Source organism: Kockovaella imperatae (assembly GCF_002102565.1).
Source record: "Kockovaella imperatae strain NRRL Y-17943 chromosome Unknown BD324scaffold_14, whole genome shotgun sequence".
In the NCBI taxonomy this organism is placed as follows: Eukaryota; Fungi; Basidiomycota; class Tremellomycetes; order Tremellales; family Cuniculitremaceae; genus Kockovaella; species Kockovaella imperatae.
The window spans coordinates 446,910-471,236 of record NW_019028954.1 but is presented as its reverse complement, the minus strand read 5'-3'; the positions used below and the strand labels follow the sequence as shown (position 1 = coordinate 471,236).

Here is a 24,327-nt window from a genome sequence, read left to right as displayed (position 1 = left end):
GGGATTTGAATGAATCAACCCCTGTACACCTGCCCTACCAAGTATACGCGACGGAGTGCAAAGGTCGATCACGGTGCCAATCCCAATGTGTAGATGAAAGAACAGGACCTTCTGTTGATGAACGCCTGATCAAATACAAAGGTTATCCATCAAACACTGTTGTTGATTGGCAAGTGAAAGGACGAAGAGGGCAGCGGAAGAGGGCAGCGGAATGACGTTTTGAAGGGAGATACTTGTCCTGGTCGATCTGAATGGATGGAAATGAATGGATGGGCTACCGAGGCGTGTGAAGGCCAAGAGGAAGAAGGGAGGGGGGATCGATGAAGCCGAGGCACACACAGAGAGACACACAGGAACAGCGTCCGGAATTATAATATAGCGGTGGGAGTCAATATATCGTGCCGACCGCTGCGGGGAACCGAGCTGCCGTGGTATGTATCAGCATTTGGGTCGTCATCGACGGGGCTGAGCGTGAGAGAGAGAAGGGGGAGGGGGGGGGGGGGAGATGTATCTGAGGTATGAGAGCCGTTCAACTTTGGATATGATCCCACTCCCACTCCACTACTCTCTCGATGTTGCCTCTTTGCCGCATGACGAAGGCATGTATAGAGTAGGAGGAGGAGGGAGGGATGATGAGACTTTTGAATGAAAGAATATAACGCAATATTTGCGGCGGAAAAGGGAGCAAGCAAAGCAAACGCACAACGACGACGACGACGACACATTACGAAAAGGGGCGTAGACCGGAGAGGCGTATATGCCCCTAAAAAGAAACCCTGGTATTTGGAGGAGAGCCAGGGGGGGCCACCTCTGCTTGCGTATACTCTCTCTCTCTCACTCTCTCATACGTTCACTCTCTATGCAGGCACTCTTCGCCTCTCTGAATCGCTGAATCACTGGAACTCACCCGACCAAAAGATACCTTGTGTCTGTCGATCCACACTTCACGATGCAAAGGTTGAAAGTCAAAGTTGATGAATGATGGATATGGATTGGATATTTAGGACGGAGGGCGGGGGCGCGGGCGGGGTGGAGAGAATGAGGGAATGCGAGAGACAACTAGTCGGCAGCGCGTCTGTAGTTATCCCGATGGAAAAAGGTTTGGCTAATATTGGACTCTTGGGTGGTTGGCGGAAACCGAATGTTGGCTTGATTCGTACAAGAACCGCTTTCCCTTCTCTTCCTGCTATGCTAGACTGTGTCCCACGGCGACTCGTGCACGCACGAGGTGTCGACTTTCCTCCACCAAGTTGTAGACTGTGTGCTTGGTCCGCTCCGTATCCCCGAATTGGCGATTGGTTAAATGAATGGTTATTATGTTTATTACTCCTTCTGGGGGACTTTGGACCCAAGAAGGGTCACGATCTCTGCTTGCCGTGGAATACCAATTGGCACCTCGTGGGTCCACGGTAAACGCCTAATATTGCGGTAATGTTGACCGGCCGTGAGTGCGGTGTAAGAGACGAACGAACGCAAAGCAAAGCAGAGCTAGCTAGCTCCGTGTCGAAAGGTGAAAGATGGGTATGTATGGGAATGGAAAGTAATGACTCAACGAGCGATTGAATGGCGTGAGCAGAATGGAGGATGGAAAAGGTCGAGACAAGCGAAAAAAAAGGTGAGGCGTGACTGGTCCTCGATTGCCTCGTCTACTACCCTACCCCAATGGTGGTTGGTGGTGGTGGCTACTGCAGATAATATCTGGCGTTGGTGGTGGTGGTGGTGGTGGCGTCCCGTGAATTTGCCCTTTCGCTGCCGAAAGTCTACGGTTAATTCTTCCTGACAGAAGTCTGTACTGTGCCGTACAGATGAGAGACGATCGACAAAAAGGTAGATCTCTTTCAAGCCGATATAGGAGCGAGCTTCAATTCAATGATGGGCAAAGGGAAAACGTTAAAAACTATGACTGCGCGTAACTCGATGCAAGGTCCATGTCTGCTGCTGTTTATTTATCATTCCTAAGAATTCCAATGGATACACCCCCCATGACCCATGTCCCATGCAGAGTCGTACATGGCCCACAGCTCCGCCCTGTATCCTCTCTCTCGGGGGGGCAGAAGAAGTGTCTCGTCTGACGCGACAGGTGGAAATTCGACACTACGACCTGCGAAGGCGACCCGGTCAAGTGACCGTCATCGTTTCTTCTTACCATCCCTCTCTCCACTTGCTCGGTCGGGAGGCGGAGAGAGACGGATGAAGATCAGGAATTTTCCCGGACCTGCAACTTTTTTTTGCACATTCAGAGGGCAAGTCTCAGATCTCTCCATGCCATCTGTGTGATATCAGCATCGGCGGCAGCTCTTTCCCATATGCTGGGGACCACCATCACCACGACGGCCATCACATACCTCGCCCTTCGCCTGCGACCAAATAAATCAATTCATCCTGTGAAAATCACGTCAGAAATGTCTTTAAAGTTTTTTTCTCCAACTTTTAATATACTTCAGGGGGGGGGGGCAAGGAGGCCGAGGAGAACATTACCAGGCGTACGTCGCAGCGTCTACTACACCTCCTCCCCGTTCCCCGCTTTCGTTCCTTCTCGTGGTTGGTTGCTGCCTGGCCTGCCTGGCCTGCCTGGCATCTATTCCGCTGGAACACTCAAACAATCGGCGGGTGGTGACGCACGACATCGATAGTCTCAGCTCGGGCCGGGGAGGAGGAGATAGGTTTCACATCGGGTGGCAAAAGTGCCGTCCCCCTTAAGGGAACACAGAAAAAAGGATGGACAGACAGAGGCATATACGCTTGGCCGAGCCCTTTTCTCGCCACCCAAGCCATCCTCTGCAAGCTTTACGCTTTCCATGTCATTATGCTTGCTGCCTTATCTATGAACTTTCCATTGAGCAACATCCCATTCCAAGTCGACGAACATGCATCTAAGTGACACGATGGCGTTTCGTCGATCGATTTTGGCCCCTCAATGTGGCTTGTAGAGACAGCGGAACGAATGTCCGCTCCCCCACCCCACCGCCTGTTCCCATTCGTCATGATTCTCTCACATCTCACACTCGAGAGGTGGAGCGGAGCTGTGGATTGATTTTCCTTCATACTGGTCGCACTAACCAAGGTGGGAAGTATAGAACCATTCTTTGCAGTGTTGAACTGCGCCTCGGCCTACTTCGCTAACCTGTTATTCCCACACCCCTCCCCTGCGCGCTCGCTCGCTCGCAGTGGCGTGTGAGAATCCGCGGACGATATTGTTATTATTCATCTCGGCCGTTCTCCTTCTCTTTTTTTTCCATCTGAACCGAGATACGTATACTTTCACCTAGTACGCCAGCGATTCTCCATTGGATAGGTACCTGGTAACAGTCTGTTGTATTGTTGAACCTTACCGTCTACAATGTTGTTCGGCTCCCAAAGTTGACGCCAAGACCTTTTGACGGGATGTGACTGCGCCAGTGTCAAGATCGGGAACGAAGAGTCTTGGATCGACGAGCTGGCGGTGACGCCCCGGGGAGGCGGGGGATCGTGGGAGTCGAAAGTCTTCTTTGGCAGTGTTTCCAACGCATCTCAACAGTTGACAAATGGACTAGTTTTGAAGTCGCAAGTGGTAACAAAGGTTCCCGAGACGCGCCTTACCCACGCATCCCTTTTACGGGAATATTGCTCTTGGCACGGCTGGCTCGGGGCTGGGATCGCGATCCGATCATGATGGGAAGAGCAGATTTTGAGAGCCATGCGGTGACGATTGTCTCACCATCTGATATGCCACGATGGATTTCGGGATGAGCGGGCGAGACTGAGACCCCACCATCAGGGGTCACCAAATAAGGCCATTTGAGCAGTGTTCCGCGGGCAAGTCTCTGCGAGCGCTACAGCTGCTCTCGGTCGGAGCAAACTCTAGAAATCTTTCCTTGCGTTCATCCATGCGGCGAGGCACCAAGTGCCCAGGTGACCAATATGATGGCCATCAACGCGGATAGAGAAGGAGAAAGACTGGCAGCACGAGCAGGACCAGATAAGACGTGGTCCGTCGGAATAGCAACGGGACTAGACGCAATGCAGGCAGTCAATTGGAAGTTTGAGCGCGGAGTGATGTACGACTCACGAGAAAGACGGGGTGCCACTTCCTACGGCGATGGGGACAGTCTCAGAGCCTGGCTGAACGGTAATGTGAGGTCCCCCAACGGCTGGGAGGCGAGAGCCTACGGGGGCGCTCGACGCGGCGGAGGAGATTGAGGACGTATGTGAAGGAGCAGACGCGGTGGGCGAAGAGGATGACGAAGTGATGCCTGTCGTGGTGGATGGTGGCGGTGCTACGGAGTTGGACGTGATTCGCAGAGCAGTCTGCGATTCCATCGCCCCATCGATTACCTGACGGGTGGTACTTGGCAATGCACTGATCACAGGCGCAGTGCTCGTCGTTGTGGTGGCCGTCGAGGATGTTGTCGCACCTCCATCATCAGCCTCCGGGTCGAGCTCCACGACGATGTAATCCAGATCAAGGAGCGTTCTCCCTTCCGTCGGATTGTACTGATTCTCATTCGTCAATCTGACAGTGTGCTGACCGTAAGGATATCCAGAAGATGCGCCAATAAGCTGTCTAGCGGCCCCGGGGTCCGAATACCCATTGGCGTAGATCTTGTCACCACCATCCATTATCAACGAATAGTATCCGTGGCTGTTGGAATTCCTGTCAGTCTTGCTTCGCTCCTAACATCACTCACTCTGACCCGTAGCCACCGTACAGGAACACATCACCGCCTGTCCAGCTGAACTCAAAGTAGTCTCCGTCCGCGCCTGAAGATTGGAACGTCTGATCGTAGTACGAAGCGTAAAACCGGTCTGGGGCAAGTCAGGGGACCACTTCCTCGCGAGGGCATTTACTCACCTCCCGCAGCATTCCCGTTCCAATTCCCAGAGTACTTGATGTTTGGATCGACGTTATCCAGAGTCACATTAACAACGTTAGGCATGATCTCGCCTTCGAGCCCCGCCCTCAAGGGAGGGTCGGTCGGTCGCTGCCGCTGTCGCTCCTCTGTGACTGAATTTGCGAAGAAACAGTCGCAAAGTCTGCTTCTTGGAACCTCCTGCAACGCTTCGGAGCCTCAGCCTACCACGAAAGGTCCTGTCGTTACTGCAGTGCCAAAGCGTGTGAACGAAGCTCTCAAGACACAAAAGGTCATGATTTCTGCAAAGTAGGCTCGGGCTGCCTTTAGACAAAGTCTCAAAACTAGAGGCCTAGAAGAAGATCTGGGTCCTTTGCAGCGGGATTGATGGGAGAAGATGATATTGAACAAAGGATGGTGCTGTGGTTTCCCTAGGGGAGGATGGAAATTGAAGACTTGGTCCGAACGACAGCGCCGCCCATTCCCCATCGAGATGAATGACAGAACTTCCCGCTCAACTCCTTGACATAATAACGATACACTCTTACGGAGGTCTGTCGACAATCTTGAGATTCCAAATAACCCATTCTCCCAAAGCCAATTTTCCTTCTCTTGGTCCCACTTCCTTTTTAACTTTACTGCCCAGTACAGTTTGTCCAGCCGTACTCAATGAGCTCCCTAACATGTCCTCATCCACCGGCATCAACTCCACGCCTAAGACCTTGCTTTCCACCTGTATCATCCGCTTGATAAGCTCGCCAACGATAAAGGTAGTGAAAACCATGCCGGTGTTTTCCGTCGCTTTGACCAGATCTGCAGGCTCTTCTCCAGAGGAAGGTCGAATGAGTATGGCTTCGTCCATGGCGAGTAGAGGCAAAGTTTTTCCAGCCATTCCAGATGGAGGTTCGTCGTACACTAGTACACCAACTGCACCGGCTTTCTGGGCATGCACAAGCTTGTCGAAAAAGGTGCAATCACCCCTTTGGAGTAGGAACACATATGGCTCCGGGACAGACTTGTGTGGTCGTCCGAGTCGTTGACAGCCTGAAGGGTCCGTATTAGGAGGAAGGATCAATCGCACAGGACCGCCTCCTAGACCCCAATTGTTGGATCCGCTCTCTGCAAACTTTCGACCGAAAGTCGCCGTCGAGCCGGCAGCATGGAGGATCACTTGCTTTTCTTTCCCAGATAGCAAGGAAAACCGCATGATGACTTCAGCGGGCGGGTGTGTGTCCACAAACTCGACTTCATTCGCGGCTGGATCCGGCATCGGCAGGAAACCCTCCATTAAAGGATCAGACACGATGACCGATTGACCCGGGAGGACTCTATGAGGGCCGACTGGGAGGGGATGGTCAGATTACGGACAAGCCCACGCCCCGCATGCTCACTCGTCGCAATATCGTACCCGGTGTTATCGTGACGCCATCGGACGGTCATGTGCACGCCAGACACATCCGAGAGGAGAAAATCACCGGAGGTAGGATGTTGGGTCAATCTCGTCGACAGAAAAGCGTTCATGTCATCTATTTGAGGTGGGGCGGGTTGCTGTTCGGAGCTGGAAGCGTTCATAGGAGCCAGAACAATGTCGACGCTCTGTCATTGTCAGACAGTTTCGGGTCCAGCAAGACTCACATAGCGCGGTGCACTAGGTACAACGCAGAATCCACTCTCTGACCAATGGACATTGCCGGTCTCCTCTGCTCGACCGTTGACGCCTGGACCATAGACGATGGTCCTGGCATACTCGTAATCGAGTCGCTGCTCGATGCCGACCGTGAGTCCGTTGAGCGTCGGGGGGACGTAGGCTGGACATGTACGCCCGGGCGTCTTGACGCTAGGGCTTCCATGACGCGTGGGTCGACAAAGTGATGGAGGCAGGGACAAAGTCTGTCCCTCGGTGGAGAAAACGCGGTTGGTCGGTGATTCAGCCTCGGAAGGGTCAAATAAGAGGTACAGATACTGCCGTTTAGCCATGTCAAGAACTATGCTCCTCACCTTGAACAACTCAGAAAGGACAAAGCTTTCCATGCGGTCATCCAGCTAGGTGAGAGTCAGTCCACCCTACTCTACACGCGCATCGACTTGCCTCGCCAGTCTCCACATCCTTCATGGTCGCAAAACCACATTTTGTGCGGACTCGTTCCTGGATATCTTCGAGGACTCGTTCTCCAACTCGAAGATAAAATGGATCACGAGTCGCCTGGAGAAGCATCGTCAGTCGGAGCTCGAGTCATTGGGGCTATCCGCATTTCACCTGATACAGGTAATAAGTCGATTCAACAAATTCTGGTCGACCAGGCCAGCCCGTCCAATGCAGATCTCTATTGCTCCAAGTCCAGCTCTCTGGCGAGCCGCTGTAACGACGCCAGAGATTCCAGTGAACCAAGTGGTTTCGGATCGCAGACTCTAGATCCCCATTTAGGACTTGCACGCCAGCGAAAAAGGCAGAAAGAGAGTCCACAGTGGACGGTGCTGCGATTTGAAGCGTCCGAAATTGTACAGGTCGATACTGTGGGTATCAGCTATGAGTCTTCCCCGTTTGCCTCACGATGAAGCCGTCATTGGTTCGTACAAACGTTTGTATAGCTGCGTAAGCGTCGTCGAATATATCAAGATACGTGTCGTCTCCTGGAGTCGGGTCTCAGGTTGATCGCAGATGGTCGAGAATGTAAACGTACCCAGTAGTATAGCTCCTTTGATAGCGTATTCGAAATAACTGTCCATGCCTGCTTGGATCCCACTCATTCCGGGTGCCAGCCATTGTCCATGCTCGGCGCCAATGGTATTGCCCAGTAAATTGTGAGGCGACCTTCGGTCCCATACTGCTTGGTAGGCTTTTCTCGCCACATCCTGAGGCGCGGGTGAGCGTGAGACACATGGTGACGGTCAAATACTCACTTCAAAACGCCGGTCCCCTGTCAAGCGCGACAACACTCCAAATTCCAAGATGAGACTACCTGCACCCGCTGTGCCTGCAGCTAGATTAGCGTGAACAACAACAATAATGTATTTTCTCACAAGTCTCTTCACTTTCCCCCGCCTCGACACCATATCTCAAATTGACGCGAGCAAACGGTATACCTGTGCTTGTCCGAAATGCAGGCAACAGTCTCTCGCCGAGATCCAGGGCTAGCTCCAGTATCCGAGGTTGAAACACTTTGACATCGACTTCACGTTGTTTGAGTCCGAGAGTTTTCGCCTGATCTTGTGGAGCTACAGGAAGGCTTTCGAGATACTGATACGTTGATAGCAGGCCTCCAAGAGCTCTGATGGTCATCTCAAATACCTAAATCGTGGCGAATCACGTCAGTTTTCTCTGGCCAGAGCACGGACGATATTTTGCACGCTCACCTGGACTTTCACGTCCTGATTGAACGAAATACCCTTGGCGACCTTCTCCAGAGCCCCTGGAAACTCTTGCGGTAAGATGTCTGGCAGGGTCGACAGAGTATCCAGCAGTGTCATTGAAGCATTGGCGTGGATGTCGTTGATTCCAAAGTTACCGACATCTGGATCGCGGTACGAAGGGATACAGCTCAGCGGTTTGAGCTCATCCTGAGGTGTATCAGACGCAAAGAAGCCCTAGTATCACATACCGCTGGATAAGCGTGTGTCATGTAACCCTCGAACCCATGCTTGAACATCTGTAGATGGATCAGCATCACCAGAATACGCCTGAGGATGATCGACAAACCTCTCGGACCTCTTCCCTCAGCTCTATCCTCCGATTGATCGTCATTCCCCTCACGAGATCTGAGCTCAGAAGCTGAACCAGACATGGCAGGAGCAGCCACCATGATGAGGATGCTATGCGCATCCCATGCAAATGTTAAATGACAAAAGTGTCATTGACCCGAAGAGCAGCCATGACGGTTCAATTGCGATTGGCCGGCGGCATGAACCGCAAAACAGAATAAGGTATATATATGGATAGATCTGCCAAGTTGACTGCCAGTCAGCTTCGACCGCCATGAGCAAATCTGATAGACCGCGGTTCAATATCAAGGTCGCTGAGACCAAGGACGAGATCGAAGCATGCTATGATATCCGTATAGAAGGTGAGTCGACCGTCCGCGCCGCACCGCGTCGCGTCTTGCGCCCGGGAACTGATCGACGTTCAAGTCTTCGTTGTTGAGCAGGTTGGTTTCTGTTTCAGCTCGGCGGATGCCCAGTGACACCGCTTGCTGATCCGTTTCTCCAAGGGGTTCCCATTGGACGTTGAGATAGACGAGTGAGCTGAGGGTCTTCGGCGAGCAGCTGATCCCATCACAGCTATGACAAGACTGCAACACACCTCTTACTGACTACGCCGGTCTCATCCCCTCCACCCGAATCAACCGCATCTCTCACCCCATCTCTGGAGCCTTCTTCCGCTTCGACATCACAAAAGCCTATAGGGACCATCCGATGGAATCCTTCCGTGGGGAAAGTTGCTCGACTGGTCGTAGCGAAAGAGTATCGGAAATACGGATTCGGTCGAGTATTGATGGACGAGTTGCACCAGCACGTCAAGTCGACTTCCGTGGACAAGCGGTCAGAACTGAAGACTGCAAAGGAGGTCAATGGTAAAGAGCACGTCCATCTTTGGCTCAATGCTCAAGTGAGCGAATCTTATTCCCGCTTATACTGAAGAAAGATGTACGCGATTCCGTTTTACGTCAAGATGGGTTACGAACAGGTCGGGGAGGAGTTCGACGAGGATGGAGGTGAGTGCAAGGTTTGGGCATCGACTCTGACGCTTGCCAAGCGCCTCATGTCAAGATGGTACGAGATCTCGAGCTGATTTAGAAGGGATGGATGAGATGCAACGAATGATATGTCACACAACATAAATAAGGGGTTCCGAGCGAGAGACCTCACGCTCCAGACCCTCTCAACGGGTCTTGCCAGCCGCCTTGGCCTTCTTGGCTTCGGCCTCCTTGGCTGCCTCTGCGAGGACGATCAGTCGATAATTCGCCACGTTAGTCCGCCATGAACTCACCGTCAGCCTCGGCTTGCCTCTGGGCGGCAGCGGCCTCCCTTCTCCGTCTGACTTCTTGCAATCGGGCCAAGTCAGTCTTTGCCTCTTGTGTCTTGCCTGGGAACGGGATCAGCCATGTACACCATTGGCCAAAAAGCGCAAGACTCACCCTGAGCGTGAAGCTTAGCATAACGTTCAGCCGCGGCCTTCTTCTCCGCTGCTTCTCTAAAGTCCAAAAATTCAGCGTCACGTATGGGTCGAAAGCCGACGGTGTACCGTACCTCTCCTTCCTAGTCATCTCGACCGGAGCAGCTGACTTGGCCTTGCCCTTAGCTTTCGGCGCTTCCTCCTCCGCACTCTCCTCATCACTATCCTCATCCTCATCACTCTCCTCCTTGATCTTGACCGATTTCTTTGTTTTGGCCTCCGCTTGAGCCTTCTTCAATGCTTTTCTCTCCGCACGAGACATTTCTGGCTCTCCATCTTCTTCAGGATTCGCCACTTCTTCCGTATTGCCCAACTTCAAGTTCATAGCTGCCATCTCTTTTGACAACTTCATCTCTGGCTGATCCTCCTCTCCGTCCTCCTCATCGTCTTCGTCTGAATCCTCTTCCTCTGGATTTTCCTCGTCGTCCGATCCAGCAGGTCGGTTGCCCCTCAGAATATCCCTAGGGTCCAGGTCTCTCGAAAAGTGACGTCCACCACCACGAGTGACCTTCCATTTCCTGGACATGAGTTAGTCAACGAACAATGGGTTAAATAGAGCAAACGACAACGGACCCTCTACCACGAGATGATACCGCGCCACCTCTTCCTCCGCGGGCCATGATGGTCTGATGGGTCTCAAAACTTCTGCTAAGTAGTGAAAGTCGTCCCTATCCTCCAGACTTTGTTCTAGCTGATCCACTGAGGTCGCTTGGCAAGATGATAGGTGTCAATTGGCCTTCACAAAGCGTTCATTCAACTCATTTTTCAGAAATGAACGGATCCGGTCGCTGATGGAAGCCATTACGTAAGTTCAACAAACACGTGGGATATCCGGGCTGAGACATAACGAAATGCCCTCGTGCTGGCCTCACTCAAGTCGATCAACTCGGAAACGGTAAAGATGAGAAGAGACGTCGCTGCCTCTGTTCACACACAACGCGTCAATGGCCTACCCATCAGATCCGCAAATAGGAGCGGCAATTCTTATTCACTCATTGACAATTGATACTATATTCTGACGCTTCGTTCTCTTTTTCCCCCCGAGGATTGCGCGATTTCAAGCCATCGCATACGTACCTTGACCCAGCCTTTCGATCTAGCTCTAAATGGTCTATGCGCTCTTTCGGGAGTGCTGACAAGGAGCGTGTAACTATGTGTGCCTTCCATGTGGTATGCCCTCACTTGCAACCGCGGGACCAGTGCTGTGAAACGAATGCAATGAGTTATTTTACCCACTCACGACTATACTCTTGGCTGATTAGATCTGATTGCCAATAGACTTGCTGACCCTGCTTCAGCGTAACTATCCAACAAGATCCTCGTGTACCAGCGGATCCATTAGAAGCTTAGGGGCTCGTATAAATAGCGATGCTGATATATCTCATTCGGTACCATACCTGCGATCCGTCTAGCTCTGACCTCGCTGCGTCTATTCTCTAGTCGAGTGGCGCCTCAAGATGCCATCATCCGACACGAAGATAGAACCTGACGTTGAAAAGCAGATGTTCGACTCGCCAGCCATGGTTGGCTATCGATACGATAGGACTTTGACGATGCAAGACAGTCCAGAACACCGCGGAAGAGAAAGACAACCCAGAACGACGCGACTCAAGCGACACAACTCCATCTCCATGACTCGTCAACCTCAAGCTGATGCCCCTAGTCGCGTCATTGGAGAGTTCAGGTGAGCTCCCACCTCCATCTCAGGATGAGCTATTTGTCCTGACGGTCTTCAGGACGCTTTCGATGCACGTTGACGATGCGAAGCCTGAGACCCGGGCGAGACCAGATGCGGCGAGGGATGTCGCCGAGCTAGATTGGCATACCAAGACGACCGACGAAGTGCTCAACGCTCTCAACGTGAGCGAAAAGATCGGCCTAGATCCATCGCAAGTGGAAAAGAAATTGAAGCGGTACGGTCCGAATCAACTCACTCAAAGGCGGAAAACTGGTTTCTCAAGTGAGAGCCTCCTGTTCCGGGCATTGTCGTCTGACCTTCGTTCAGGCTCTTGTCATACATCTTCTTCGGCTTTGGCTCTTTGCTCCTCCTCGCATCCGTATTGTGCTCCATCGCTTGGTACGTACCCTATCATCAATCTCGACCACGCTTATATCTACCAGGAAACCTCTCGGCGAGCCAGATCCCTCAGCCTCCAATCTCGCGCTCGCTGTCGTTCTCATCATCGTGGTGGTCATTCAGACGCTCTTCAACGCCTGGCAGGACTTTTCGACTAGCCGAGTGACGGCTTCCATTGCCGGTCTGTTGCCTTCGGATGTGGTGGTGCTCGCGCCGAATTGAACCACGAACTCACTGCCGTCGGCCTCTTGAGCTTGGTCGACCCGCCCCGTGAGGAGATCCCAGAAGTTGTCAAGACGCTCCGAGGAGCAGGGATCCGAGTGATGATGGTTACCGGAGACTTCGCGCTCACCGCTCTGGCCATCGCTGAGAAGTGTGGAATCGTTTCGAATGCACCAAGTGCTCGACACTTTGCCGACTTGCCAACATCGGTCGATGGCGTCAGTGCTTCAGCCGAGGGATCAGAAAAAGCAAGAGAGGGCGGAGACCACCATACAGTCGGATCTCTGGTCCTCAGCGGTTTCGATCTCATGCAAATGAATGATTATCAGTGGGATCAAGCATGCCAGTATGAGGAAGTGGTCTTTGCCAGGACTTCACCGGAGCAAAAATTGAGAATCGTCAAAGAGTTCCAAAAACGAGGCAACACAGTCGGAATGACTGGCGACGGTGTCAACGACGCACCGAGTCTCAAGGCCGCCGATATTGGAATCGCAATGGGTGGAGGGAGCGACGTGGCGATTGAAGCGGCAGATCTGGTCTTGCTCGAATCGTCAGTCTAGGTGGCTGCAGATTTTCGGACTCATCACCTGACCTTGCAACAGCTTTGCCTCCATTGTCACTGCTGTAGAATACGGTCGGACTGTGTTTGACAACCTGAGAAAGGCGAGCACATCAGGACTTGCCTTCAGACCGTGCTGACGTACCACAGACTGCCTGTACCTCTTACCCGCTGGATCCTTTTCTGAGCTGATGCCGGTCCTCCTAAATGTCCTCCTCGGTCTCCCTCAGATTCTCTCTAACATCCAAGTGATCCTGATTTGTACCGTGACCGACATTGCACCAGCTATCGCCTTGTGCTTCGAGAAACCCGAATCAGGCGTGATGACTCGTCAACCGAGGGATAGAAAGAAGGATCGCCTCATCGATTGGAAGCTGTTGCTTCAAGCATACTTCTTCATGGGAGTTCTGGAAAGTCTCTGTGCATCGGGAATGGCGTTCTGGTACCTGGAAAAGAAGGGCTACAAGTTTTCTGAAATGTCAGTCTGGGGTCCACAACACCTGCCTCAAACAACGACACCAAGCACACAAACACAAGCTTACACTCTCTTAGCGTACTGGCGTATGGAGGCCTGCCAGCGAGCTACAACGTTGACGATTTCAACGAGGCTGTGAATCAAGCACAATCCGTGTAAGTCTTTGATCAGTCTCCCCGGAACGATCTTCTGACTTTCAATTTTTCAGCTACTTCTTCACCCTCGTCTTCATGCAATCGGGTAATCTCCTCTCAACAAGGACGAGAAGACTCGCTATCTTTCAACACAATCCTTCTCTCTCAATCCCTCCAGTCAGAACTGGTGGATCACTCCGGCGATGCTCGTTTCTATCGTGTCTCTATTCTTTTTCAGTTACGTGCCTTTCTTCCAGAACACTTTTCTGACCAGAGTGAGTGTCATCAGGTGATGACGACTATTCTGAGTTTGACCATGAACTACTCAGGGTGTCCCTGTGGAGCACGTATTCATTCCTTTGACATTCGCTATTGGACTGTTGTTTCTGGACGAGACGAGAAAGTATTTTGTACGAAAGCATCCCAAGGGAATGCTGGCTAGGATGGCTTGGTAGGAACTCCATAGGGGGACGTCCGGGCTGGTCTCCAATTTCATGATTGAAAATGTCTGCGGCCTCCCTTTCATAGATGATTGTACTTGATTATTTAAAGAGTGACCACCTAAAGTCCTAAGCTTATCGACTCTTATCGCTGCGCCATCTGCTCCGCTCTCTAGTTCACTATAACTTCCCTCCGCAGACCAGGAGGCGCGAATACTCTCTGTCTTCCAGGCTCCTCGTATCTTTCCATCGGCTCAGCACGCATCATATCTTCAGAACCGCCGTTGAAGTCGAAGAATGGTCCATCGTCCGTCTCCACATACTTTGCTGCATCTCGTGACCAGGATGCCGCCATGGAATCCCCATCCAGTTGATCTTTCAAAAACTTGATCTGCTCCATCAAGACAGTCGGGAACTGAGATCCGTGTTCTGGCGCATCGTCGTCTTCCGCAAGGGTCAGGAGGGCAGAGACGCTGGATACTTGTCAGCGTAGAAGGGTTATATCCACTCACAATGCCTCCTTCATGTATGCGAAAGAAAACTTTTCAGTCTCGCGGGCCACTTTGTCCAGAAGAGAATCTGGGAATATGATATCCTTGTTGTCTTTGAGCTTGTTCTGCCACCAGACAGCGTATTGCCTTCGCTCGGATTCGCTGGGATCTTGGAACGTGCTATGGGACGGAGTAAGTGCGTGCCAAGGGGATCATCATATTGTTCACTATTTTCGGTCAAACCTCGAGGGACGGTTAGAAAGCGCGGGGTCAAGCCTGTCAAAGTGGTTGGTCGTGGCGATCTGTATGTAGGCTGTTAGCCAAGAGACGGATTGGAAAGACGATGGACGAACCATCAATAGACCGTCATTGTCCTCCAACCCATCAACCTCGTTCAAGAAGAACGATCGGTTCATATCGTTGATAAGTGAATCCAAATCCTCCATGATCAGGACGCAAGGCGCCTCTCGACGAGCCCGCTCAAACATCGCCCGGATTGCTGAAAGCAAATGGTCAGCACATAGTCCTCTTAAGATGTCGACTCTCCGGCCATCTCACCGAATTCATCTCCACCATAACCTTAGACGATGAGCGATTCCTGCAAGACTTTCAAGATACTCACTATGCAGACTCTTGACGTAGAGCGCAGGAACCTTGACATCTTTCATGATGGCTTTGACACTGACCGTCTTGCCATTGCCGGGGGGACCGATGAGGATGAGTCCTCGTTTCCAAGGTACAGCGAGGTCCTTGTAGGTTTTTTCACTCTTGAAGAATGACCGGTAATCAGCTTGAATGCGATGTTTGAAGCCTTCGTCGAGGATGACTTCGCCCCAAGAAGCCTGCAACATGAGCTTGATGAGGCTTTATGCCGTGCCCACCTTCTGAACTTCCATCCAAAGATTATGGTCCGGTCTCCAGAAGCCCTGATCGAAGACTAGGACGGCCTCGGAGAATGTACTGGCGTAAACTGACACGTCGTGCAACAGTTTCCTGGCCACAGGCTCTCCGTCACTGATGATGAACCATTCTCGGAGTCTACCGAATCCTTCGGGCCACTATGTAGGTAAGGCGCTCAGCCATAGCTTTTTGCTGCTGCAAAGTTGGACTCACCGAAGCTGTGTAAATGATCATCTCTTGGTTCCCGAACGCGACTCGATACCCAGCGAAGAGGACATTCTCTACTAATCGACCTTCCCCATCTCGTCTACTCATAGCTGGAATGAAGATCTCTGACTTTATCGTCTGCACTTCATCCATCTCTTTCAAGATGATCTTGTCAGGATGAGCCGCAGCGTAACCGAAGAGATTGAAGAGGTAATCCTGAGAGACGGTGACGCTCGAGTTGGGATACATCCGTCTAAATTGATCCAAGAGGTAAGTATCGGTGCCTGGACGATGAGAGGAAACTATTGGATTCGATTCAGTTTCTTTCCATCCCCACAAGATATCTATCTACCCACAGTGGTCCACAAACGTCTCATACGGGTTCATGGGGGTTGGGTCACCCTTGAATGGAGAAACGGGAGAGTATCCTTGAGGCGGAGCGAAAGCGAGCACTGCCGCAGCGAGTCCGCTGGCAGTGAGCAGAAGAGGAAACAGGGGGGACCTCATACTGTCCACTGAAGTCTGAGATGTCAATGAGTGTAAGCAACAGAGTCCGTAGTTCACTCTCGTTGGAGAGGAATGCGAAGAGTTGAGGCTGCAAGTGGCAGGAGGCCGTTTAAGCGGTGTCAACGGTTAAAAGGTTCCGGGGATTCCGGCCGATTTTCTTGGTGCCCCGCGTCAGGATGACGCCACCCAGTCTGCGACATTATAATGGGATACATGGTTATGAGGATGTGCCAAAGGGGCACTCATAGAGCTGACAAGATGGGCAAGAGAGATGCTATCATGCTCTTATAGGAGGATAGCAAGTCCGCCTGCGACAATAGATAAGACTAACGCCGCCACTTGAGTGCCTCCGATGGCTGGTAGCAGTGTCGATTGGTGTGATGCTCCACCGGAAGTCTGTGCAGCTGCACTGGTCCCGACTGCACTTTGGCTAGAAGCTGATGTAGAGCCAGAGGAGGACATCTGCGCTTGCGAAGATGCCGTTGAAGTGGATGACGATTGTGAGGCGGATGTGGAGCCCGTCATGGGCAGAGTGACGGTGACGTTGGGGAGTGTGGTAGCGGCATACGGGGCTGATTTACATTGATCGATATAGGCTGATGGAAGGTGAGAAAGGTCAGACAGATCATTGTCAAGAGGTCACGATGTCCCACGTACCGTTGACCAAAGCTTGAAACGTTGCGACATTTGTCGAATGACTTACTGCCAATGCGCATTCGACACAACTCAACTGCAGACGGCAGGCGATCAAATTGGATTGCCTTGGATGAATGATAGGAAGCCACTCACGTATCCCGACTCAATCTCCGTCGTACAAAGACATGTTGCGTTGAAGCTCCTAGACACATTACATTGCTGCAGGGCGCAAACGTCAGCAGATTTTCCACATGCATCAGATGATGGCTTTATGTGGGAATGAGCAGCACAGGGAGGCGGATCTCCAGCTGTAAGTGGACTCCAGAGGAGTCCTGATATGTCCTTTGAAGAGTTGAAGAGTTAGAGAGTTCGATCAGACTGACCTTCAAGGCCTCAGCTACGATCGTGCAATTGCCCGAACATTCCTGAGGGAAACCCGTCGGTGCAGCATTGGTCACGCTAGAACTGGTCATTGAAGCCGTGACGGAGCCAGAACCTGATTGAGAAGTACCAGATCCTGATATTGAAGAAGCCGCATCGAAGGGATTCGGTGGGGATGTCTGAATAGTGTATACAGACTCGCTGGAGGATTGACCGGCAACTATGACGCAAGAATGTCAGTATAATATGGAAATATGGTCTACGCTTACCGCTGTGAGAGCTGTGCAGCCCCAGTAGTACGAAGATGACGACCAGAGACCAGACCATTTCTGATAGTTGCGCAGACTTGAGAAATCTGACAGCTGCCTCAAGTCAGACTTCAGTTATGAGGAGACTGCAAGCTGCAAAGCCGCCGAGCGAAACCCGACGAGGAAATGCCATGACATTGTTACGTAAGTGCTTGGTATGAGCTCTTTCGCTGACCAAATGACGCCGTCGTCTGAGATTGCGTCGAGACCCTCTTCTTGCTCAGTCTACCACCTCAATAGCAGCAGCAGCAGTAGCAGCAGCGGCATCATCACCTCTCAAGTCAGTCTGACCCATATATATATATATATATAATATATATATATATATACAAATATTCCGAAGGAATGCTTGTGCCATTGCTGCTGCAGCCGCATCACGGCTCATTCGGTCATTCTGCAATTGCCTCCGAAGAGGGCAAAAAAAAAAGAACCCGAGGAGGGGGCAACTGCCATCCTCTCGTCTACTACTGCTACCACAAAATTAATAATCTTTCTGTTATCTCACGCCGTCAGCTTCGGGATCACCTTGGTGCTAATTGGAAAGTACCCAGGGGCCATTGTTCACATATCGCCGAGAAGAAGTACTGCTGCGAGGGAGTGGAGGAGGTCTGGAATGCCTCATAGTCAGTATAGCCCGTCTCCGTACCGACGTGGTGGTGCTGCTGCTGCTGCTCTTTCTTCACCCAACCAAAACTCACCGTGATAGTGGTCGTTGGCACATTCTCGAAAATGACGGCAATGAATCCAAGAGAGCAAACATAATATCACCCAATCTCGCCCACCAGCGACCCGACTCATCCCCGTGACGATCATCTCCCCATCGATCAACTGGAATCATCATCTGATCTGTCTGTGTCTGGGCCAGGGGAAAAAATACCTCCGAACCGGTACTGAGTGATTCGGGCTGCAGATCTCCAACGGAGTATCTCTCGACGATGAACTACCTGCTCAACAATGGACCGCCATTGAGACCTGACGAAGATAGTCTGTCCACCTTGCCATTCGACGTCCCCTTCACAAATCAGGCCAGCTTTCAATCTACTTTCACGCCCGCTGGATTCTCATTTCAGAGTCCCTTTGGACTGTTCTCTACGCCTTCGACATACGAAACTAGACCATCTTCCTCCTCCGGTGGTCTGCCCAACAGTGCAAATGCCCTGCAAACACTACCTAATAACACCTCTCCAAATCTCTCATCGACCGAAAACGGTGGACTCGGGGCATTCGCTCAGACTCAATACCAACCACTATCAAATGTGATATCGGACGGATTCTTGTGAGCCACCCCAGCCTGATATCATCCCTTCCTCTCGTGTTGATTATCCCTTTCAAAACTTAGCTGTCGGCCCTCAGAGCATGCTCCGACGCCGAATTTCATGACTGGCGATCGTTTTTCTCAACTATTAGAGGCCAAACTGGGTCCGAATCCATCACTCAATCTGCAGAACAATGCCGATCGTCGTCCTCGAGCGTCCTTGGTCTCGCAATTGGGACCAACCACTGAGACAGAAGATATGTCTACATTCGACCGGGCGGGTATAGAGCAGGTCCTCAGGGACTATTCCGGAACTCAGACACCATCCGAAGCCATCAGTACCATGCTTCATCCGCAACAATACGGTATGCTGAGCCTGCTGAGCGTCGACGAAAACAACATGTCCCGAGCGGTCCCCTCGTCTGAAGCCTATTCGTTCTCCGGGGGACATTCACAATTCGTCCCATCTTCTGCCCCTCCGTCCAGCAACAATCATCCGCCCCCGCCCCCTCGCAACGACCTTCAGACGTCTAATCTCCCAGCGTACCTCGTTCAATCCCAACTCGCTCCCTTCACCGACCTATTTTCGCATCCCTTCCAGTCGACTTCCAATCATTCACCGCATAACGTGCGACTAGACCCAGGTGCGCCTGCTACTCCGCTATCGCGTGGTGATGCTGTAGACGGATCATGGGCCATGGAACTCTTGAAAGGATACAAGAGTGCTCAAAATCGGCTGCAATTTCCCGATCGGGGTACCCAGGTCGATCACGCCGTCAGCCTGCCCCATCCTGTCAAGAAAGCACATTCTCAACATACTCAAGCCACTCCTTCTCGTTCACATCCACCTACGTCTCCAGCTCAAGATGCCGCGAGGCGTTCTACGAGTCAGACTTCAAGACGCTCACCTCGCCAATCACGCGACAATTCACAAGGTTCGTCGGACGAATCAGCGTATGAACCGAAAGGCCGAAAGAGAAGGACTATATCGTCTTCGCGTTCCGTCAAGAAGGAATCTGCCGCGACAGTCGAGGAAGATGGTGAGAAGAAGCCAGTTATCGCTTGTCACATGTGTCGAGCTAGAAAGCTCAAGTGAGTGCACGGCTTCTTCTGAGACCGTTCAGCCCTAACACATCTACAACAGATGTAATGGTGTCCGACCGAAGTGCGCCAACTGTGTACGCCGGAATGAAGATTCCTGCGAGTATGATACCGTGCTGAGGCGAAGAGGTCCAGGGAGAAATAACAAAAAGGATCGGAGGTCTCGGACTGGTGGAGCTGTGGCCACTGGTCGTGCTCGTGGTCGAGGACAGGTCGATTCTTCAATGGATCGATTGACTCCTCATGGGACCGAAGAGGGCAGCGGTGAGTCCAGTCTACATCGACCGACCGAATTCAGATATGACGCTTTTGGGAATGGGGAATATCAGCGCACATCGACAATAGAACATATCCTGCCGCCATTGTTGTAAGGGCTATCTCACTGCCTGTTCGATTGGAATGTCGTCAGCTAGGGCAGCCACATCTCTTGTACTCGGATATGTCATAGGAGAAATGCATTCAACAAGCTGAACATGGAAGGGGTATCTACGAATGCAGACTGGCGATTCGTCAACTACGTTGTGACCCTACTCGAGGCGCCTCTGAGTTTGTGAGCGTATCGATACTGTCAGTGTCGTCTTCAGCTTCGGTGGCATGATGTACTTGCTCCTCCTCCGAGTTGCATGACTCAGAGGCGACTTTCTCGTCAAGGACGTCTTTGCATTTCTTGAACAGTGTAGAATCCCAAATCTTGTCGAGATCAATGTCTCCTGTGTCATTTTTGAACTCGGGTCACTGATCCCCGTCTCCAGAGCGGCTCTAAACTCCGCCAGAGGCAACAGGTAGTCCTCCGGTAACGATCCCGCTGCCGGTCCCAAGGACATGAAAACGTCGTTCTCGATGCTCTGGAGCGTGAGCGACACGTTGAAGCCTGCAGCGATGCTCAGTTCTCGAGTTGACGACTTGATAGAGATATCCTCGCATGGAACGAAGTTACTCGTACGAGTCTTCTCGGCTGTAGCCTGGTACATGTTTGACTGGTCGGCAATGGATAGATTAGCAACGATACGATTCGTCAGTAGTGGCCAAAGAGCACGAAGATTTGCTCTTTATATGGTCGTGACGCGGAACTCCCCTCTCCCTTCTAACGTCGCCAATCGCCTGAGCGAAGTCTATTGCGATTTCAATCGCTCAAAGATTGATCCTCACGTTCTTGAGATGATCGAAAAGCCTCGAAAGGAGGGATGCAACTAACGGGTGAGGAGAAGCATCACTACCGTCATTGTCTTAAGGTGAAGGGAGAGCATATGGCGGAACCCGTTCAAGGGGAGATCGTCGTGAATATGGATCTTGGCAATCTGTCTCGTCACACGGTCGCTCGAAATGAGTCCTGCATACTGTACCATATGAACGAGTGGGATGCAGGCGCGGAAGGGACGAAGTCACTAAGACCGCTCTGGTGGCGCGCCACCCGAATCTGCCCCAGTGGCCTCCCTCACATCCTCGCCAGCGGTTTGCGTTGATGTGGGAGCGACAAAGCCTTGAGTCTGAATGTCTGACAACTGGACTTCCTCGTCAAGGAGTCCCTTGTAAGCAATGTAGCGCTTGTCCTTCCAAAAGGCGGGCAGCTCGGTCTCTGTCTTGTCATCGTCACCCTCGGTCCAGAAAACATGCAATTGGGTATTCGCACCGCACTTGAACTGCGCGAGCGCAGACTTGTATCCTTGAGGAAGATCCTCTGGAATAGTGAGCTCGACGAACGGCCAGTCAGCGTCGATTTCTATTTCTCCTCCTCCTCCTCCTCCGTCTCCTTGTTGTTGTCCCTCTTTCCTTCGTATCTCCACAGTGACTTTATTGGAGCCGACGGACAGATCTTGGCTGGTGATCATCCTGCTCGTTGGGCTCGTTTCGACGGTGGTCATGATGCAGAGTGTTGGTGAATACTAAAACGTGAGTCGTGGATGTGGGAGAAGGTGATGGTCGATGATAGCTGTGGATAGTCTTTACGAGCTCGATGCGGTCGGTGGCCAAGCGAAGGCTGAAGAAGTCTACAAAGGTCGGTATTGTTTCGAGGAGATTAAGAACACAAAGGATGGCGCTTGATCAACGGAGGATCGAAGTTCAGTCCAACGGAGGTGAGAGTGTCAGTGTCACCAATGTCGTTGGATATTCTGCCCTTTTTGTGCTGGACTAAGGCATAAAGTGCCCCCGCTTCCTCGCGGCTCCTCAGAATAGGGACACGCGCATACTTGGACTGATCAGCCGCGCATCAGATATCCCGATCAGAGCTCGATCAACTTTGCCACATGCTCGCGTTGAGCGCCCTGATCGCCGATACCAAGTGGGAACGCAGATATGGGCCACTGACTGCCTCGCGTGCCGTCGAGCTGACACAGAATGGAGAACTTGACCTCTGTCCTTGCCACCAGACGGAAGCCCAGGGAGTCCACGATGTGAGGAGTCGTGCTGTATCATTACGATTCAGGTCTGAGACTAAAAAATGGAAACCACTTGAACCCGAAAGATCGAGATCATCGGAGATAAGACTGCCACATACAACATGACACTGTCCCCACCATCCTGTCATTTTCCAAAACGCCGAAAGTCCGAATTCGCCCTTTCGTCGAATTCGAGGTTTATTCATACGAGCATCGAGTTCAAGCTAGAAGAAGAGGCTTTCTCCTATCCTTCAAGACTATCACCTCGAGTCTGTTTCATTCTTGAGACGTTGCGTTCAGGACTCAATTCGTCTCGGAGAGGAATAGACAAAGAAGCAAACGGATCAGATTTCAATATGGCTCTTGCTTTACCTGCGGATGTGCAACGAGTTGCCAACTCGGGAAGCGTCAAGCTCTTTGGCAAATGGGAATCTCAAGGGTGAGTGGGTAGCTTCAAGTCACGGGATGAGGTTGGCGAAGACGGAGAGCTACGAGTGGGAAGGAGAGAGGGCAGTGGGATAAAAGTGGAAGGACTATGGATACGATGGGATTGGGCGACACGATTCGAGAATGATTAAAAAGGCGAGAGGAACTTGGACTGACCGCGTCAATAGTGTTGAGGTCAAGGACATTTCCCTCCAAGACTACATCAACATCTCTCACGCTGTCTACACTCGTGAGTTTTATGCGCTGGGTTGTGATATCAACAAGACTGCTGACCACGTATCGCAGCTCACACCGCTGGTCGATATGCCAAGAAGCAATTCGCCAAGGGCCGAATGCCCATTGTCGAGCGATTGGTTAATGCGTGAGTGGAGGAGACCAGCATGAGTCATCCATTTATCTAATAACCCTTTCCTTGCAGTCTCATGATGCACGGCCGAAACAACGGTAAAAAGATCATGGCCGTCCGAATCGTTCAACACGCTTTTGAAATCATCCACCTCGTCACTGACCAGAACCCCATCCAAGTCTTGGGTAAGTCATCCAACCACCTGGTGAGGATGTAACAATCTGACTCGTGTGCTTCAGTCGACGCCATTGTCAACTCTGGACCCAGAGAAGACTCTACACGTATTGGATCTCAGGGAACCGTCCGTCGACAAGCTGTCGATGTCTCCCCTCTGAGACGTGTCAACCAGGCCATCACCCTCCTTACCACCGGAGTAAGTTTGCCATGTCCTGCATTCAGTAAACTAGACGCTGATGCATGTACCTCTTTACAGACCCGTGAATCCGCTTTCCACAACTCCAAATCCGTCTCTGAATGCTTGGCCGACGAGCTCGTCAACGCTGCCAAGGGATCTTCCAACTCTTACGCCATCAAGAAGAAGGACGAGTTGGAGCGAGTGGCCAGGAGCAACCGATAGAGTGCTGTGTTCGTCTGGTGGTGTGGCGAGCGAAGAAGGAGGAGGGAGAAGGTCTATACAGGTATACGTACTTGTAGTAGGATCGGGGCGACCTACCGCCTGGCCCGGGCATCTTATGATTTTCTGCATGGGAATCCTCTGTGCGAGTGACATGTGATGTCACAGACCACAATCTGAGCCATTAGATTCCGTTCGATCCGCCTTGACAGACGTGTTTGAACGTGTTTGAGTACCCATATGACGCTGGAACGGCATTTGATCTCGGTAAGGCTTTCATCAGATGCCCACGTCGCGGCGGATACACGGGGAAATAAAACGAACACACGCCCCCTTTCTCTCACTATTGGCACCGTACAATGCGACGCATCGGCAAAAGATCAGCCGGAGGCAAATCGAAAACCGCATGGATTCGCGCAAAGGGCGGCGGCGGGCCCGCTACCCTGGTGTGCGCCCTGCTCATGTGGCCGCCGCCATCACCTGTTCATGGAAGTAGATAGATAGATTAGAGGCAGAACGGAAGTATTTACGCCACGTACGAAATAAACCTTAGGTCACGGTAAATGAATCCGCAAAAGCTCATTATTCACCCGGGGTACTCGACCGCCGAACCCCGGCAAAGCGTAGATCCCTTTTCCTTTCCTTTTCATACGCGGGCGTGTCTCGATAAGGGCTTGCTTGCAAGCTATACCCGTCCTGTGACTTGAGTTGCTATGACGATGTGGTTTCAATTGAAGGAAGTACCAGCGACAAAGAAAGAGAGAGAGAGAGAGCCCTTAACAGCCATCAAATCCTACTTTATGGCTTGTTCCTCGTGTAATATAATCCGACCAACACAGCTGGTTCAGCTGCCACCTGGCACACACTATACTCTTGCCCCCCTTGGGCCC

General features: G+C 51.8%; 11 protein-coding genes across 11 annotated transcripts; 5 read left to right on the top strand and 6 right to left on the bottom strand.

Moving 5' to 3' along the window:
• Window positions 1–484: 484 nt before the first annotated feature.
• Window positions 485–1,901, top strand: BD324DRAFT_636328 (hypothetical protein). The gene is made up of 3 exons (XM_022016885.1): window positions 485–1,398; window positions 1,450–1,615; window positions 1,784–1,901. Exons 1-2 carry the CDS (start codon window positions 979–981, stop codon window positions 1,561–1,563), a joined length of 534 nt encoding a protein of 177 aa, XP_021868806.1. The 5' UTR covers window positions 485–978; the 3' UTR covers window positions 1,564–1,615; window positions 1,784–1,901.
• A 1,959-nt stretch (window positions 1,902–3,860) lies between these two features.
• On the bottom strand, window positions 3,861–4,916 carry BD324DRAFT_653316 (hypothetical protein; the record flags this gene model as incomplete). Its single annotated transcript, XM_022018642.1, has 4 exons — window positions 3,861–3,990; window positions 4,049–4,621; window positions 4,668–4,785; window positions 4,832–4,916. The coding sequence occupies 4 exons, from the start codon at window positions 4,914–4,916 to the stop codon at window positions 3,861–3,863; spliced, it is 906 nt and encodes a 301-aa protein (XP_021868805.1).
• A 341-nt stretch (window positions 4,917–5,257) lies between these two features.
• On the bottom strand, window positions 5,258–8,766 carry BD324DRAFT_158365 (glycoside hydrolase). The gene is made up of 13 exons (XM_022012051.1): window positions 8,527–8,766; window positions 8,429–8,476; window positions 8,184–8,387; window positions 7,851–8,118; window positions 7,731–7,804; window positions 7,511–7,682; window positions 7,381–7,460; window positions 7,087–7,341; window positions 6,919–7,032; window positions 6,828–6,872; window positions 6,465–6,791; window positions 6,221–6,425; window positions 5,258–6,170 (listed from the first exon to the last, which is right to left on the bottom strand). The coding sequence occupies exons 1-13, from the start codon at window positions 8,647–8,649 to the stop codon at window positions 5,374–5,376; spliced, it is 2,712 nt and encodes a 903-aa protein (XP_021868804.1). The 5' UTR covers window positions 8,650–8,766; the 3' UTR covers window positions 5,258–5,373.
• A 36-nt stretch (window positions 8,767–8,802) lies between these two features.
• On the top strand, window positions 8,803–9,620 carry BD324DRAFT_653314 (acyl-CoA N-acyltransferase; the record flags this gene model as incomplete). The annotated part of the gene is made up of 6 exons (XM_022018641.1): window positions 8,803–8,890; window positions 8,955–8,971; window positions 9,035–9,063; window positions 9,105–9,432; window positions 9,469–9,538; window positions 9,580–9,620. The coding sequence occupies 6 exons, from the start codon at window positions 8,803–8,805 to the stop codon at window positions 9,618–9,620; spliced, it is 573 nt and encodes a 190-aa protein (XP_021868803.1).
• A 23-nt stretch (window positions 9,621–9,643) lies between these two features.
• BD324DRAFT_636312 (casein kinase substrate phospho protein PP28-domain-containing protein) lies at window positions 9,644–10,887 on the bottom strand. Its single transcript, XM_022016884.1, has 4 exons — window positions 10,074–10,887; window positions 9,962–10,017; window positions 9,814–9,909; window positions 9,644–9,761 (listed from the first exon to the last, which is right to left on the bottom strand). Exons 1-4 carry the CDS (start codon window positions 10,523–10,525, stop codon window positions 9,706–9,708), a joined length of 660 nt encoding a protein of 219 aa, XP_021868802.1. The 5' UTR covers window positions 10,526–10,887; the 3' UTR covers window positions 9,644–9,705.
• Window positions 10,888–11,456: 569 nt separating this feature from the next.
• On the top strand, window positions 11,457–13,921 carry BD324DRAFT_610112 (hypothetical protein; the record flags this gene model as incomplete). Its single annotated transcript, XM_022014189.1, has 8 exons — window positions 11,457–11,683; window positions 11,736–11,859; window positions 12,005–12,076; window positions 12,235–12,796; window positions 13,008–13,335; window positions 13,410–13,487; window positions 13,645–13,741; window positions 13,796–13,921. 8 exons carry the CDS (start codon window positions 11,457–11,459, stop codon window positions 13,919–13,921), a joined length of 1,614 nt encoding a protein of 537 aa, XP_021868801.1.
• A 493-nt stretch (window positions 13,922–14,414) lies between these two features.
• Window positions 14,415–15,753, bottom strand: BD324DRAFT_643474 (P-loop containing nucleoside triphosphate hydrolase protein; the record flags this gene model as incomplete). Its single annotated transcript, XM_022017550.1, has 6 exons — window positions 14,415–14,577; window positions 14,626–14,699; window positions 14,751–14,923; window positions 15,020–15,239; window positions 15,279–15,401; window positions 15,511–15,753. The coding sequence occupies 6 exons, from the start codon at window positions 15,751–15,753 to the stop codon at window positions 14,415–14,417; spliced, it is 996 nt and encodes a 331-aa protein (XP_021868800.1).
• A 452-nt stretch (window positions 15,754–16,205) lies between these two features.
• On the bottom strand, window positions 16,206–17,424 carry BD324DRAFT_636301 (hypothetical protein). The gene is made up of 5 exons (XM_022016883.1): window positions 17,298–17,424; window positions 17,031–17,248; window positions 16,801–16,866; window positions 16,669–16,741; window positions 16,206–16,607 (listed from the first exon to the last, which is right to left on the bottom strand). Exons 1-5 carry the CDS (start codon window positions 17,353–17,355, stop codon window positions 16,297–16,299), a joined length of 726 nt encoding a protein of 241 aa, XP_021868799.1. The 5' UTR covers window positions 17,356–17,424; the 3' UTR covers window positions 16,206–16,296.
• A 1,288-nt stretch (window positions 17,425–18,712) lies between these two features.
• Window positions 18,713–20,037, top strand: BD324DRAFT_610110 (hypothetical protein; the record flags this gene model as incomplete). Its single annotated transcript, XM_022014188.1, has 3 exons — window positions 18,713–19,683; window positions 19,736–19,956; window positions 19,991–20,037. The coding sequence occupies 3 exons, from the start codon at window positions 18,713–18,715 to the stop codon at window positions 20,035–20,037; spliced, it is 1,239 nt and encodes a 412-aa protein (XP_021868798.1).
• A 944-nt stretch (window positions 20,038–20,981) lies between these two features.
• BD324DRAFT_158242 (hypothetical protein) lies at window positions 20,982–21,706 on the bottom strand. The gene has a single exon (XM_022012050.1). The coding sequence runs from the start codon at window positions 21,552–21,554 to the stop codon at window positions 21,078–21,080; it is 477 nt and encodes a 158-aa protein (XP_021868797.1). The 5' UTR covers window positions 21,555–21,706; the 3' UTR covers window positions 20,982–21,077.
• A 578-nt stretch (window positions 21,707–22,284) lies between these two features.
• Window positions 22,285–23,583, top strand: BD324DRAFT_636293 (ribosomal protein S7 domain-containing protein). Its single transcript, XM_022016882.1, has 6 exons — window positions 22,285–22,509; window positions 22,685–22,746; window positions 22,803–22,878; window positions 22,936–23,048; window positions 23,103–23,236; window positions 23,297–23,583. The coding sequence occupies exons 1-6, from the start codon at window positions 22,427–22,429 to the stop codon at window positions 23,438–23,440; spliced, it is 612 nt and encodes a 203-aa protein (XP_021868796.1). The 5' UTR covers window positions 22,285–22,426; the 3' UTR covers window positions 23,441–23,583.
• Window positions 23,584–24,327: the final 744 nt, after the last annotated feature.

Bases quoted from the DNA above. Each gene is read 5' to 3' on its own strand.
- BD324DRAFT_636328 (XM_022016885.1), top strand. From the start codon at position 979: ATGATGGATATGGATTGGATATTTAGGACGGAGGGCGGGGGCGCGGGC. The intron at 1,399-1,449 runs GTGGGTCCACGG...ACCGGCCGTGAG, and splicing joins GGAATACCAATTGGCACCTC to TGCGGTGTAAGAGACGAACG.
- BD324DRAFT_158365 (XM_022012051.1), bottom strand. From the start codon at position 8,649: ATGCGCATAGCATCCTCATCATGGTGGCTGCTCCTGCCATGTCTGGTT. The intron at 8,388-8,428 runs GTATGTGATACT...GATACACCTCAG, and splicing joins TGACACACGCTTATCCAGCG to GATGAGCTCAAACCGCTGAG. The intron at 7,342-7,380 runs GTGAGGCAAACG...TGATACCCACAG, and splicing joins GAACCAATGACGGCTTCATC to TATCGACCTGTACAATTTCG.
- BD324DRAFT_636312 (XM_022016884.1), bottom strand. From the start codon at position 10,525: ATGTCCAGGAAATGGAAGGTCACTCGTGGTGGTGGACGTCACTTTTCG. The intron at 10,018-10,073 runs GTACGGTACACC...TTTGGACTTTAG, and splicing joins GAGATGACTAGGAAGGAGAG to AGAAGCAGCGGAGAAGAAGG. The intron at 9,910-9,961 runs GTGAGTCTTGCG...TCCCGTTCCCAG, and splicing joins TGCTAAGCTTCACGCTCAGG to GCAAGACACAAGAGGCAAAG.
- BD324DRAFT_636301 (XM_022016883.1), bottom strand. From the start codon at position 17,355: ATGGTCTGGTCTCTGGTCGTCATCTTCGTACTACTGGGGCTGCACAGC. The intron at 17,249-17,297 runs GTAAGCGTAGAC...CTTGCGTCATAG, and splicing joins GCTGCACAGCTCTCACAGCG to TTGCCGGTCAATCCTCCAGC. The intron at 16,742-16,800 runs GTGAGTGGCTTC...TGCCGTCTGCAG, and splicing joins CGGAGATTGAGTCGGGATAC to TTGAGTTGTGTCGAATGCGC.
- BD324DRAFT_158242 (XM_022012050.1), bottom strand. From the start codon at position 21,554: ATGACCACCGTCGAAACGAGCCCAACGAGCAGGATGATCACCAGCCAA.
- BD324DRAFT_636293 (XM_022016882.1), top strand. From the start codon at position 22,427: ATGGCTCTTGCTTTACCTGCGGATGTGCAACGAGTTGCCAACTCGGGA. The intron at 22,747-22,802 runs GTGAGTTTTATG...CACGTATCGCAG, and splicing joins CTCTCACGCTGTCTACACTC to CTCACACCGCTGGTCGATAT. The intron at 23,237-23,296 runs GTAAGTTTGCCA...ACCTCTTTACAG, and splicing joins TCACCCTCCTTACCACCGGA to ACCCGTGAATCCGCTTTCCA.